The sequence below is a fragment of the Cornus florida genome, unplaced genomic scaffold (genome assembly GCF_030987335.1).
Source record: "Cornus florida cultivar Cherokee Brave unplaced genomic scaffold, ASM3098733v1 CherokeeBrave_3.0.0_Hap2_Chr02, whole genome shotgun sequence".
Classification (NCBI taxonomy): Eukaryota; Viridiplantae; Streptophyta; class Magnoliopsida; order Cornales; family Cornaceae; genus Cornus; species Cornus florida.
The window spans coordinates 14,924,441-14,938,109 of record NW_026775572.1 but is presented as its reverse complement, the minus strand read 5'-3'; the positions used below and the strand labels follow the sequence as shown (position 1 = coordinate 14,938,109).

At 32.0% G+C, this 13,669-nt stretch overlaps 2 protein-coding genes and 3 non-coding genes across 5 annotated transcripts; all 5 read right to left on the bottom strand.

Annotated features, from left to right (window-relative positions):
- Positions 1 to 2,941: 2,941 nt before the first annotated feature.
- LOC132295689 (rop guanine nucleotide exchange factor 1-like) lies at positions 2,942 to 5,282 on the bottom strand. Its single transcript, XM_059793986.1, has 3 exons — positions 5,187 to 5,282; positions 4,262 to 4,615; positions 2,942 to 3,680 (listed from the first exon to the last, which is right to left on the bottom strand). Exons 1-3 carry the CDS (start codon positions 5,280 to 5,282, stop codon positions 3,258 to 3,260), a joined length of 873 nt encoding a protein of 290 aa, XP_059649969.1. The 3' UTR covers positions 2,942 to 3,257.
- Positions 5,066 to 5,221, bottom strand: LOC132297678 (U4 spliceosomal RNA). Its single transcript, XR_009479349.1, has one exon. It is a non-coding gene; the product is annotated as a U4 spliceosomal RNA (small nuclear RNA).
- Positions 5,283 to 9,176: 3,894 nt separating the features above from the next.
- On the bottom strand, positions 9,177 to 9,293 carry LOC132297711 (U5 spliceosomal RNA). Its single transcript, XR_009479377.1, has one exon. It is a non-coding gene; the product is annotated as a U5 spliceosomal RNA (small nuclear RNA).
- Positions 9,294 to 9,970: 677 nt separating this feature from the next.
- LOC132297674 (U4 spliceosomal RNA) lies at positions 9,971 to 10,126 on the bottom strand. Its single transcript, XR_009479345.1, has one exon. It is a non-coding gene; the product is annotated as a U4 spliceosomal RNA (small nuclear RNA).
- Positions 10,127 to 10,996: 870 nt separating this feature from the next.
- Positions 10,997 to 12,437, bottom strand: LOC132285631 (acetylserotonin O-methyltransferase-like). The gene is made up of 2 exons (XM_059787827.1): positions 11,629 to 12,437; positions 10,997 to 11,416 (listed from the first exon to the last, which is right to left on the bottom strand). The coding sequence occupies exons 1-2, from the start codon at positions 12,400 to 12,402 to the stop codon at positions 11,120 to 11,122; spliced, it is 1,071 nt and encodes a 356-aa protein (XP_059643810.1). The 5' UTR covers positions 12,403 to 12,437; the 3' UTR covers positions 10,997 to 11,119.
- Positions 12,438 to 13,669: the final 1,232 nt, after the last annotated feature.

Genomic DNA, 13,669 nt, shown 5'->3' with positions numbered 1-13,669 from the left:
ATATTATATGTAACTCTTGGGCAATTTAAAAGTTGTAACCGTTCCCTATTCAACCCCCAGCCTTTTTAATTTACTTATAATACTGAGTATAAACTTTTTTCATTAGAATAGTATGTAAATATATATATATATATAGAATAGATGATATAAACTAAAATTAACCTTTAATTATACTCTTATTCGGCACGTTAATGTAAATGAGCTATATTCAATGAGACATTTTATGAAAGTAAATATATATATATATATGTTAAAGAAATTTCTTAACATTATATATATATATATATATATATATAGACACACACACATATATATGTCATGAGTATGTATTTAAAACAGATAGATAGATATAGATGTCGTGAATATGTATTTTAACAAAAGAAATTCTTAAAACAATAAAATAATGATTAACTAAAATACATTGCTATTTAAAACAGATAAATAAAAGTTTAAATTTTTAATTTCTATTTAAAGAAGAGGAAGAGTTTTTCACTAATTAGATATGCATGTATAGGTTTATATGTGGGATATGGTATATACGTTTAGAAACTGATACAATTAATTTCATGATTAACTAAAATAAATTGCTATTTAAAAGGGATAAATAAAAATTAAAACACATTATCAGTTTTCTATTTAAGGAAGAGGAAAAAAATTTCACTAATTAAATATGCATGTATATATTTATATGTGGGACGTTCTATTTTTTTTTTTTTTTTTGAATTAATGTTCGCAGTTTGAATTATTATAGATTAATGAACTCTTTTATGTGAAAAAAGAAAAAAGAAAAAAAAATCAAAAGTGTTAAGAAATTTCAAAAAAATTATAAACACTATTGTTTACCAAATTTACTTGCTTTCTTTTTGTTATATATATTTTCTTTTCGTTTTTTTTATATCATATTTTTTTAATTTTTATCATTCTATGTTATAATCTTGCTATATATGGATATATATGTCTTGAATTTTTATTTTAACAAAAAAAAATTCCTAAAATAATAAAATAATGATTAACTAAAATAAATTGCTATTTAAAACAGATAAATAAAAGTTTAAACACATTATCAGTTTTCTATTTAAGTAAGAATAAAAGTTTTTCACTAATTAAATATAAATGTATATATTTATATGTGGGACGTGCTATTTTTTTTTTTTTTTTTTGAATTAATGTTCATGTGCGGTACGAATTATTATAGATTAATGAAATCTTTTTATGTGAAAAAAAAAAAAATTAAAAGGGTTAAGAAATTCCTTACACTTTAATTTTGAATAGCATTAGATATGTATGTCGTGAATATGCATTTTTAACAAAAAAATTTCTTAAAATAATGATTAACTAAAATAAATTGTTATTTAAAAGAGATAAATAAATGGTTAAACACATTATCAGTTTTCTATTTAAGGAAGAAGAAAAGTTTTTCACTAATTACATACGCGTGTATATATTTATGTGTGGGACGTGCCTTTTTTTATTATTATTATTGGAATTAATGGTCATGTGTGGTATGAATTATTATAGATTAATGAACTCTTTTTATGTAAAAATAAAAAATAAAAAATAAAAAAATTAAGAAATTCCTTACACTGTTTCAGTAATTATAAATACTAATGTTTGCCAAATTAGTTGCTTTCTTTTTGTTATATATATTTTATTTTCTTTTTTTATATATATCAATTAATGAACTCTTTTTATGTGGGAAAAAAAAAAAAAAATCGAAAGTGTTAAGCAATTCCTCACACTTTTAGAATAGTCTAGATAGATATAGATATAGATATAGATATAGATTAGGGGTGTTAATTTGTGTTCGGGGGTCGTAATCGTGTCGTGTCAATTTAAGGGTATTATACTAAACAGCTCAACCCAAACACAATCCATTTAATAGTCGTATCATGAACTCTCAACACTAACCCAACTTATTTATTAAACGGATTACACGTGTAACCCGTTTAATGACCTATTTACAAAAATATATATACGTATATATAATATTATTTAAATTATTAATAATACTCAATAAAATAATAAATACTAAAAAAAAATATAAGTTTTAATCAATCAAATTACTAAATAGTTTCTAGTTTACAAAAGATTAAATTATAGGACACAAATTTATATAGTAATTTTATAACTTAAATAGAAATTTATTTACGACATATATAGTTAAACGTGTATAAACAGGTTACACGGATTGAATCCCTCAACCCAAATACGACATTATTAACTAAACGAACGGGTTAATCGTGTCGACCCGTTTATGACACGAACCCGTTTAAGGTTAACTCAAATCCATTTAACTCGTGCCGCGTTCAAGTCATGTTGGAGAGTCGTGTCAACTTTTGCCACCCCTAATATAGATATAGATATATATATATATTTTTTTTTTTTTTTATATATCTATTAATTTACTCTTTTTATGTGAAAAAAAAAATCAAAATCAAAATCGAAAGCGAAAGTATTAAGAAATTCCTTACACTTTTAGAATAGTATAGATATAGATTTTATTTATTATTATTTTTATATCAATTAATGAACTCTTTTTATGTGGAGAAAAAAAAAAAAAAAAAAAATCAAAAGTGTTAAGAAATTCCTTACACTTTGAATAGTGTATAATAGATATATATAAACAATAATAAAAAAGATAAAAAGAAAGGGAATGAAATTGATAGCGCGCCCGACAACGGTAGACTGATTACTGCTTTGATCCTAGGCATGACTCCATTAGATTGGCACAACAATGTAGCACAGCCTCTAGAAGGTTTAACAATCACCATTTCATTAATAAGAGTATTTAAGGCAACATGATCAAAAAGTTCTAACCACCGTACCTATGTGATAAAAAAGGGAGATTGTCCATTGCAGCAAGAGTTTTGGCCTACAACTAATGGATATGCACCGCATATTATATAGTAGATGAACCCAAAATTAAGTTGGCAACCAAGCATTTGACCGTGCCAAGGCTCGTGTGCCTCCTGATAGCTTTTCATTGTTTTTTATACAGTAGAGTTTAAAATTCTTTAGACCATGTTTCCCAGGGTTCAACAAAAATGCCCACTTCGAGATAAAGGGGAAAGATTTTTCAATACATCAATAACATAATTCTCTTTCTCCATCTAGCAACTAATAACTTTCAACCATGATATCCTATTTGCTAAACAAATATACAAGATCAATAACACCATCCTATTTTTACCACCACAACAAAATCCAGAGGGATCTAAAGCCTATGTAAGCAACTTCCTTGATATGACTCACTTTGCTCAATCGCGCTCAGGAGCATCCCCACCAATAGTCTTTCTGGCACTGAGGCTCCCAGCATAGGACCACAGCTTCTCGAAGTCGGCTGGTATTGATTTTTCCAATTTTTTTTCAAGTCTGCAAAAGTTTAAAGGAGAGGGGACCCTCTCTGGGGTTCTGCCCATGGGAGGGGATGCGCAGAAAGTCGGTGTTGCAAATGGAGAGCTATAAGGGGTGTGTTGAATCGAGAAGGGGCTAGGTGAAATTCGTTTTTGGATAGGAAGACCATCCAAACTTCCCCTACGGAAGAAGGACTTCAATTCTGCTGCAGCACATTGCTTGGTGGCATCATCTACATAAAGGACATCTTCAATCCTGGCCCTTATGTTAAAGGCCAGGCTCTCCATTACTCTTGAATAGCTTTCAAGAATAGACTGCCCCACATCCTGTAACCCAAAAAAAAAAAAAGGTATGGTGAGAGTTGCAAAATAGGATGCAGACAAAAATTACCAAATAAAAAATGAAAGATGAAGTGATCTGTTCTTGTTGGATGACACCTTAAATCATCACAAATACTAAACCTTCACGAACTGATCATCTAATTAGAGAAACTACATCTCCTTTTTCCTAATAAAGAAGATTACATTCATTTTGTAATTCATCCCATAAAGCCACCAAAAATGTTCCAACTATTATAAACCAAGAAAATAATGGTTGAAACAATGTAATTTGCATAGCTTTTCAACTATTTGCAGCCCATCTAAATCAGAGATGTCTGATATTCTTGGTTGTTCAATGGAAAGATTGTGATGGTAAGAAGGTGCATTGAATTTTCACATAATTTAACCACTAGTGTCCTAAGTCAGTTATAATTTTCAGACCCAATATCCACCAAGTGAAATATTAGGAAAGATAACCAAAAGAAGAAAAAAAATAATACCTAAAAAAAGGCTAGTGTGTACCGAATATATCCCAACAGTGTAATACTTCTGGTAGCTAAAATCTGAGGACGAGCTAGGAAAGATACCTTATTGTATTGAATTTTGTTCATATCCAATGCAGTTTGCGGAAGACCTGGGAATCGAAATCTCAGCCAATTTAAGAGGGTCTCAGCTCTTTCACCCAGAAAATGATTCTTTTGGCCATGAGCAACAAGGCCTTTGACCTTGCCACTCCATGATGAATGTTTAGCCTTCAGGTGATTTGTACATCTCTTCCTGTCTTTCTGTTTCCACACATGCACAGCTGCCTCAATTCTGTTTGCTACTTCCAGAGTTTGATGCTCTGATGATAGATCTAGGCAATCAAGGATACTTTCTGGAGAGAACTGATCAGCAGTTATGTAGTGATAGATTATATCGCCTAGACAAGCTTTGCCACTCTGCAATGGCAAATGGATTATGGAACACAAATAGGAGTACCAAAGGCAAGCATGACATCATTATGAACGGGAGGGGGAGGCATATCATAAGAATAAATTAACCGTATGAATGCAAGTATTTATTCAAACAATATAATGAATAATTGTTTAGAGCTTAGAATATCAGCTGAAAAGTATTTAGCATTCATGAGTATACATCATTGACAACCACAGTTAAGCAGTACTATGTTAACTCTGTGTGTGCATTCTAATATATGTTATGTAGTGCTTCCGAAAACAAAATCCACGGAACTCTCCACTAAAATAAATGCACGATGCTAGTAGTCCCCACTTTCTTCTTAGCTACACAGCCCAAACATTGCCCAAGCCTATTTACATAATTTAAGTGTTTTGGAGCAGGAATTACACAATGGGTTAGAATTGTACTGAAAATTGAACTTAGAATCGTAGGGCTTTACCCTGGGTTAGAGGGAGCCCTTCCAGAAATTCTCAAAGGCCTGAGCCAAACCCAGGCCTGAGAGGGGGTTTGGAAATAGTTTTCAACCAGCAATTGACGCGCCTCGGTTAGTACCTCACTAGCTGCGTCATTGCCCCAAGCGCAAAGATGGTTTGAGCAGATGGGTTTCCCTGCTTTTATAATGCTTTCTTCTGACATGATGCTTCTCATTTAGTCGATGTGGGACAATTAGACAGACTGCATGGTTGGATCTTGGTTCCACTCCACATCTTCTCCTCAGTTGGCCTATCCATATACGGAGTACTAGTCTTCATAGCAAACAGAAATATAATGAGATTCTAACTTCAGATTACTCTTCCCAGAGCATTAACCAGAAGCAAATTTCGATTAAATTTAAGTGGATACAATGTTAATTTTATCTTATAAAGGAAATGGAAAACGCTAAATCCCACCGTGTTCAAGTTAATTAAGACAATTCATGTTGAATGGAATTTTCTGTTATTGTTCCTTCTGTTCTCCATTAACTGCATCAAACAAATACATCTTAAAAAACCATATGATGGTCCATCTTCTTGAAGGATATCCCTTAATATAGTTTGTATATAATATAACTGAACAAAACTTAATAAAGTTGGAGGTTTGTAATACATATGGAATTACATCTATTTAAAAAATTCATATTCTCAAACGAAAATATTTCTGACACATATTATCTCTAATTATGATCAATTGATGGCCTTCAATTTCCAACTAATAAATTCAATCAGGTCCAACTCATGACTTATTTTCAGAAATTAAGCACAAATTCAGAAGACCGAAGGTTTAACAAAGGGGCTGGCTACATGTGGTTAGTGAACTTTTTAGTCACATTGTACTGCAAATTGAAGAAGATTCAATTATAACAACTAAAATAGTAGGCTTAAGGACAAATCAAACCTAATTCTGCAAATTCCAGTACATGTTTTCCAATCATAATCACAAGTTTTATCTGTCATGGGGCCGCCATGGTTTTCCAAGACATCGGCTATCCCAAGCTCAATGGCACACTTCACCACAGCCATATCAACAAAACCAAATACATTTCCATATGTCCACTTGGGCTTGTGATTCTTCTTCTTCCCCTCTATTTGTTGCTTCTCTTGTTGTTTCTCCTTCCATCTCTCTATGTCTAGTGTGCACACTAATCAACAATTGAAGTGAATCCTAGCTATAGAAGATTCACTTTGGTTATTGACTATGGTCAATTGAAGAAATTATTTGAGATACACATCACCAAAAAAAAAAAACTTCATGTCACCCACTTTGCCCTGTCCCATACAATTTCAGGATTTGAAAGCAACTTCTACTGCAAATTTGGATTTTAGTTGATACCTTTTTTTACCTCTATCCCAACACCTCGCAAAGTCCCACTTGATAACATAAAATGATTGGATGAGATCTTCGTTATAGGAGGCAAAGTTGATCAATTTTTTAATTTTTTTTTCTAGCATATACATAATTACAGTATGGCATGTTCTTGTCTTCTTTCATAATCTTCTTGTTGCAATCTTTGTTGGTCTGTGAGCCTAATCCAGAGAAATAATAAGTGCGTTGGTCTGAAATTTTCAAAATTGTAAGTGATTTTTATAGTAGAAAATTAAAAGAAATTTAAGTTGGAGAGATGAGCAAAGTGAGAAATTAGAAGTGTAAACAAGTCCGGAGAGTTAGAAGAGCTGGTTGAATTGTTTCAGGCATTGGCTGATCTTTCATTGATCAAGGAGACAAAAAAATAATGCGGAGTAATTAAAAAATTAGACCTTAATATATATTTATACTACTCTTTCCTTTTTGCAGGTTAGAGTTGGAACTTACAGTCACTTTAAAATCATATCATTATAAAATGGATATGTATATTTAAGCATGTTAAACCATATTCAAAAGACGTTGATTACGTTCTTCCATGTTCATTAAATTTATAATGCCCTTTTCTCTTTTCAGGTCTCGGCCCTCGATTGTTATGATAATTGTGACTCATGTTTCCTACAGTATTGAATGCCTTAAAAGTACTCAATAATGTTTCGAGCAATGATTGAATATACTAAAATGGTTGGATTAGTTCGGTCACGGATAGGATTATGGGATTAAATTAATGGGTTATCAGATGAATGTTTTAATCTACTCCTATTTAGCTCAGATTGAGATCAAAATCAAATTCACTTACGTGTATAATTATAAAGTTATATAGAGTAGGGAATTATTAATATATAGAATGGTGCATGGTATAACCATACAATCAAATGACTATATTGATAAATAATTAATATATATAAATTTAATAATACATAACTAATATTTATAACATTCATATATAGTATATTGTTATGTAATAATATATATATATATATATATATAATTTTAATCGGATCGGATTGCCTATAATTCATATATGATTTGTTAAATTATCGAATTCAGATCATTTCGGATTATTAAATTTTTTTTTCAATTCATATTCAGATAATCGAATTAATTTTGGATCAGGATCGGTTCCATTGACAATTCTAGAATGGATACATTCTAGTGGACGTGCCTATGCCCATGATGATGGAATAAGATTTCAGGATTTGAAAGCTAACTCTTATTGCAAATTTGAGTTGATCGAAGAACAAATTTGAGTTGAGAGTATGTTTTGGTATAGAGAGAGCGGAGGGAAAAGTAACGAGAAGGAACACTGAAGAGAGAGAGAGAGTTAATTGTAAATATTATTCTCTATTGGTGAGGAATACTGAAGAAATAGAAAGTTAATTATGCATAAAAGTTGATTTAAAAAATATTTTACGGACTGCTGTCAAACACTAAAAAATAAAAAAATAATAAATAAAATTAAATAAAAATATTTTGTTTATTTTTACGTCCAAACAATTATCCCACGTGATAGACTCACAATTTCTGAACGCGTTCCAGCAAAGGTGATCAATTATATGGCGTGTTACTTACCCACAAAAAAATACAAAAACAAACCTTTCAAAAAAATAAGTAAATACAAAAACAAAACAAAATAATATGACTTCTTGTTATCTTCTTTTATGATATTATTGTTGCAATCTTGTTGGTCTGCCATACTTATCAAGATAAATAATGAGAACAAGAAAATCATGTTAGTCTCTAAGATTCACAAGCGGGACCAATACCATCCAATTTGAGATTTGAGGCAAAATTGTACATGGTTTTTATATTAGAAAATTAAGAGATAACAAATTGAGAAATTAGAAGTGAAAATAAGTCAAAAAGAAAATCGAGAACAAGATGTGAGACTATTATAGAAAAATAAAGAGATGGTTTTTTTTTTTTGTTTTTTTTTTTTTCACAGTTAAATCTGCGAGTATGAGCCCATATTAGCATTAAGAATAAGATTTTTTTTTTTCCCCTTCAAATCAAAGCCATAAAATGCAAAATGCAAAAAGAAACCATCATCCGTGGACAAATCTCATTTTTTTTTTTTTTTTGTAGGTTTCTGTATCATTTCTGTAGTTTTATTCCAAAGTTATTTTCAGGTGGGACCTCTTCATGTAATAGGTGCAACATTGAGATGAGGTATTTATTTTTGGCAAAAACTGAATTTTTATCTTTTAAACAATTTTTTTTTTTTTTTTTCTTTTTTTTTTGGATATTCCTTGGATTTTACACATCTCCTTGGATTTTACACATATAGAACAACAAAGATGATGAGCGTGTTCACAAAGGAGTACATGCTTCACAAATTACAACATGCCATTCTAGATCATTCATTTACAAATTCATGATCACAAGTCCATGCTCCTCGAGGGATGACATACAGAGCATAATATATTTAAAATTGACAAAATTATTCAAAATACTAAATAACTAGTATTAACTATTAAACATAAATTAAACATCTTGAAATTTATGTTATTTATCCAGGAATAATTAAAAAAAATAGCATAAATATGGACTAATATAGGCCATTTCCCATCAATGTTCTCCCAAAACAATAATTTGGTCGTCCAGCCCCTTTTCATGATCTCTTTTACTTTATAAATAATTACCAAATCCCGCCCTAAAATTCCTCTCACAGAACAAAATTTTGAACTTCTAGTTATGGAGACCATCCCTAAATGGTATGGACCCCTCCAAAAATGGGCGTATGCCACTTTTCGCGGCGCGCGCACGGTATTCTTTAGTAAAAGGCGAAAGAATAGTTCGCTTTGTGCTCACCACGTGGCTGCGTGTATAGTTGTTTCCAGAGGACTCGTTGTTATATACTAGTTTTGTCAGAGGCAACTCTCTCCACTTGCTCGATGTGGGAAAAACCTTTTTTTTTTTGCTTGTATAACATTACAAAAGCCCAAATGTTCCCATCTTCACCGAGTTGGGTTCTTCTCAAACTAGTCCCTAAATCAAAAAGATGAGATGGACAAGACTGGGCTTTTATTATATAGATTGAAGGGATTGAACAAATATATATATATATATATATATATATAGAGAGAGAGAGAGAGAGAGAGCAGTATTATATATGGCTTCTTGGAACGACACCAATATATAGTCTTCGACTCCACATCCATATAATCCTTATCTAACTCAGCTTCAAAGATTATGGCCATGGCCATAATCTTCAACTGTGACTAAAACATTCAACATCTGACCTATTATTGCAAAATGGTCTACAAATTGTGTCCAATTGAATATATATATTGGCCATGATTAGAACCCACTGCAAAATGGTCTCGAAACTGTGTTCCAGTATTCCATCTCGCGGCCTCCATATATAAAGTTTTCTTTTTCCTGCCATTAGGTAAAATAGGTAACTATAACATAATCATTCACTTTCTTTTTTACAGTAGAAATAAATTTATAAATATACCTAATTTAATTAATAAAAATTAGTAACTTTGCTGTAGGGCTTTACCCTGGGTTAGAGGGAGCCCTTCCAGAAATTCTCAGTGGCCTGAGCCAAACCCAGGCCAAAGAGGGGGTTTGGAAATAGTTTTCAACCAGCAATTGACGCGCCTCGGTTAGTACCTCACTAGCTGCGTCATTGCCCCAAGCGCAAAGATAAAATCCACACAGAGGCTGTCCTTGTTTTATAATGCTGTCTTGTGACATGATGTTTCTCATTTAGTCGATGTGGGACAATTAGACAGCCAATTTGTATTTACTTCAGTCCCCTTCCCTCAGTCGGCCTTTTCATATTGTCATTCCTAGTTTTAGGAAGAAAATAAAAGGAACTAAAATCAAAGGGATATATAATGAGAATCTGATTTGAGATTAATATCTTTCAAGGCCATTAACCATAAGCAAATTTTGATTAAACTTAAATAGTTTCAATGTTAATGTTATCTTGCAATGAAACAAAAAACATAGATCCACTGTGGTTGGAATAATTCATGTTGAAAACATATATTCCTTGTTATTGTTTCTTCTTTCCTCTAACTGCTGGAAACAAATAGTACATCTTAAAAAAAGCTTATGATGATCGATCTTCTTTAAGGGTATATCTTTATATAGCTTGTATATAATATAACTGTGCGAAGCTTAATAAAGTTGAAAGTTTGTGATTAATATGGAGTTGGATCTTTGAAAGAAAAAAAATTCATATTTTCAAAGGTGTCTTACACCATCTGTAACTATGATGAATTGATCTCCTTCAATTTCCAAGCATTCCATTCAATGCATGCCCGACTTATTTCAGACATTACGCACAAAATCAGATGAAGGGGCTACATGTGATTAGCGAACTTTTATAGTCTCCTTGAACTGCAAAGTGAAAGATTAAATCATACTAACTAAAATACTAGTAGGTTTAAGGACAAATCAAACCTAATTTTGCAACTTCCAGTACTTGTTATCCAATCATAATCACAAAATAATATGGGTTTAAAGGCAAATTGAAACCTCATTTTGCAACTTCATTTCTCACCCTTTATTATCTTACTAAAAGAAATGTCAAATAAGTAAAACCAAACAGAGACAGTGCTGTAATTGTAAAGCTGCACTATTCATGCATCAATTTGCTGACCAAACATAGAAGCAATTAAAAACTATATAAATCAAGGATAAGCCTCAATAATGGACTGAACAGCTTGAATGCGCGTCACATTGTGTCGATTGAACCCTGCTTGGCCTAGTACATATGCCCATTCCTTGAGAGTCCTTTCTTTCCCCTTGTTTGTATGAGCCATCATCACCATGTCCAGCATCAATCTCACATACTTGAGCTTATCTCCTTCATCTTCTTCAATCACGGCTTCTACGATAATCACCTTCCCTTTGTCATTTGGAATAGCTTCTCTACACTTTCTCAAGATATTAATGCATTCTTCATCTCCCCAATCATGCAGAACCCACTACCATTCAAAAGATGCAGAGTTTAATAAACAAAAGAAAATGGACATGACTCGGGATTTTCCAAGAAAATCAAAAGTAAATGTCATGATTTACAATTAGGAAATGTCTACGTATATATATAAGTGCCAACAATCTCTCCCTCTAGGTAACGTCATAGTAAAATTGGCCTCAAGATAAGGGAATTCAAATTTTAAGTTTTTAGAATACTAACCATGAGGAAAGCAGCATCGGCCTTTGGCACACTTTCAAACATGTCACCTCCAATGTGTTTGACACCAACACAGTTAGGTGCAGCAGACACAACATGAGGAAGATCAAAGTTAATGCCATGAATCCAAGGAAAGGCCTTCACCAACATGCGCAGAGCGGTTCCATCACCCCCTCCTACATCAACCAAAGAGTCCAACCCATCTAATAATTCAGGACAACCATCAATTATTGCTGGCACAGCCACTCTAGCATCACAAGCCATTGCATCATCAATGAGCTTGCTGTGGGCAGGGTTTGCAGCTGCATAGCGCCATACATCCTCACCATGAGCAGCCTCAAATGCAGAGGATCCATTGGATAGGACACGAGCACTGAGACCATGCCACGGTGCGAGCATCACTGGGCTGCTCTCTAGCAACACAAAAGCAGCCATGCTATTTTTGCCATGTCTCATGAGAAGGCGAGAAAGCGGTGTTTGAACATAAGCAATGGTACCAGCTTGGGTCTTGGAATCTTCTTTGAATATGCCGCGGTGCACCAAGAACCTCATGATGCGGTGTAGGGCATAGGGAGAGCATCCGAGGGTGGAAGATAGCTCAGAGACTATCATGGGGCCGCCATGGTTTTCCAAGACATCAGCTATCCCAAGCTCAATGGCACACTTCACCACTGCCATATCAACAAAGCCAAATACATATTTCCACATCTCCACTTGGGCTTGTGATTCTTCTTCCTCCTCTCTACTTGTTGCTTCTTTTGTTGTTTCTCCTTCCATCTTTCAATCTCTAGTGTGCACACTCAAAATTTGGAGTGAATATCCTAGTATAATTTTGGTAATGTGTGGTGTGGTAATGAAGGTGAAGCTTCCAATATATAAGTAGAAATAGGTGAGCATAAGGAAAGTGGAGCTCACAAGTGGGAATAAGAAATGGTTAAATAAAACATTTCTATTTCCTAGTTGGGCGTTCCAACTGCAGAGACCAGCCCATCAATTGGATTGAACACAAGCAAAGACAAGTTTCATGTGATACTTAATCCATTATTATACACAATTGCAGTTTCTGCCAAACATAATCTCAAGTAGTGATAGATGTCACTTCCCGAGGCCAGTTTCATAGGATTTTTTTTGTTTTTTCTCCCAGGGTGTTTAAGGGCATGTAATATAGATGCGTCTAGTGATTAGATTCACCCAAAACATGAGAATAGTTTATATTTATATATATAATGTAGCAGAGTATATTATATGTAACTCTTGGGCAATTTAAAAGTTGTAACCGTTCCCTATTCAACCCCCAGCCTTTTTAATTTACTTATAATACTGAGTATAAACTTTTTTCATTAGAATAGTATGTAAATATATATATATATATAGAATAGATGATATAAACTAAAATTAACCTTTAATTATACTCTTATTCGGCACGTTAATGTAAATGAGCTATATTCAATGAGACATTTTATGAAAGTAAATATATATATATATATGTTAAAGAAATTTCTTAACATTATATATATATATATATATATATATATATATATATATATATATAGACACACACACATATATATGTCATGAGTATGTATTTAAAACAGATAGATAGATATAGATGTCGTGAATATGTATTTTAACAAAAGAAATTCTTAAAATAATAAAATAATGATTAACTAAAATAAATTGCTATTTAAAACAGATAAATAAAAGTTTAAATTTTTAATTTCTATTTAAAGAAGAGGAAGAGTTTTTCACTAATTAGATATGCATGTATAGGTTTATATGTGGGATATGGTATATACGTTTAGAAACTGATACAATTAATTTCATGATTAACTAAAATAAATTGCTATTTAAAAGGGATAAATAAAAATTAAAACACATTATCAGTTTTCTATTTAAGGAAGAGGAAAAAAATTTCACTAATTAAATATGCATGTATATATTTATATGTGGGACGTTCTATTTTTTTTTTTTTTTTTGAATTAATGTTCGCAGTTTGAATTATTATAGATTAATGAACTCTTTTATGTGAAAAAAGAAAAAAGAA

Coding starts and splice junctions, on each gene's coding strand:
- LOC132295689 (XM_059793986.1), bottom strand. CDS start 5,282: ATGAGAAGCATCATGTCAGAAGAAAGCATTATAAAAGCAGGGAAACCC. Junction 4,616..5,186: donor GCAATGACGCAGCTAGTGAG/GTACTAACCGAG, acceptor TTGCCATTGCAG/AGTGGCAAAGCTTGTCTAGG. Junction 3,681..4,261: donor ACAAAATTCAATACAATAAG/GTATCTTTCCTA, acceptor TTTGGGTTACAG/GATGTGGGGCAGTCTATTCT.
- LOC132285631 (XM_059787827.1), bottom strand. CDS start 12,402: ATGGAAGGAGAAACAACAAAAGAAGCAACAAGTAGAGAGGAGGAAGAA. Junction 11,417..11,628: donor CCGATGCTGCTTTCCTCATG/GTTAGTATTCTA, acceptor TTTGAATGGTAG/TGGGTTCTGCATGATTGGGG.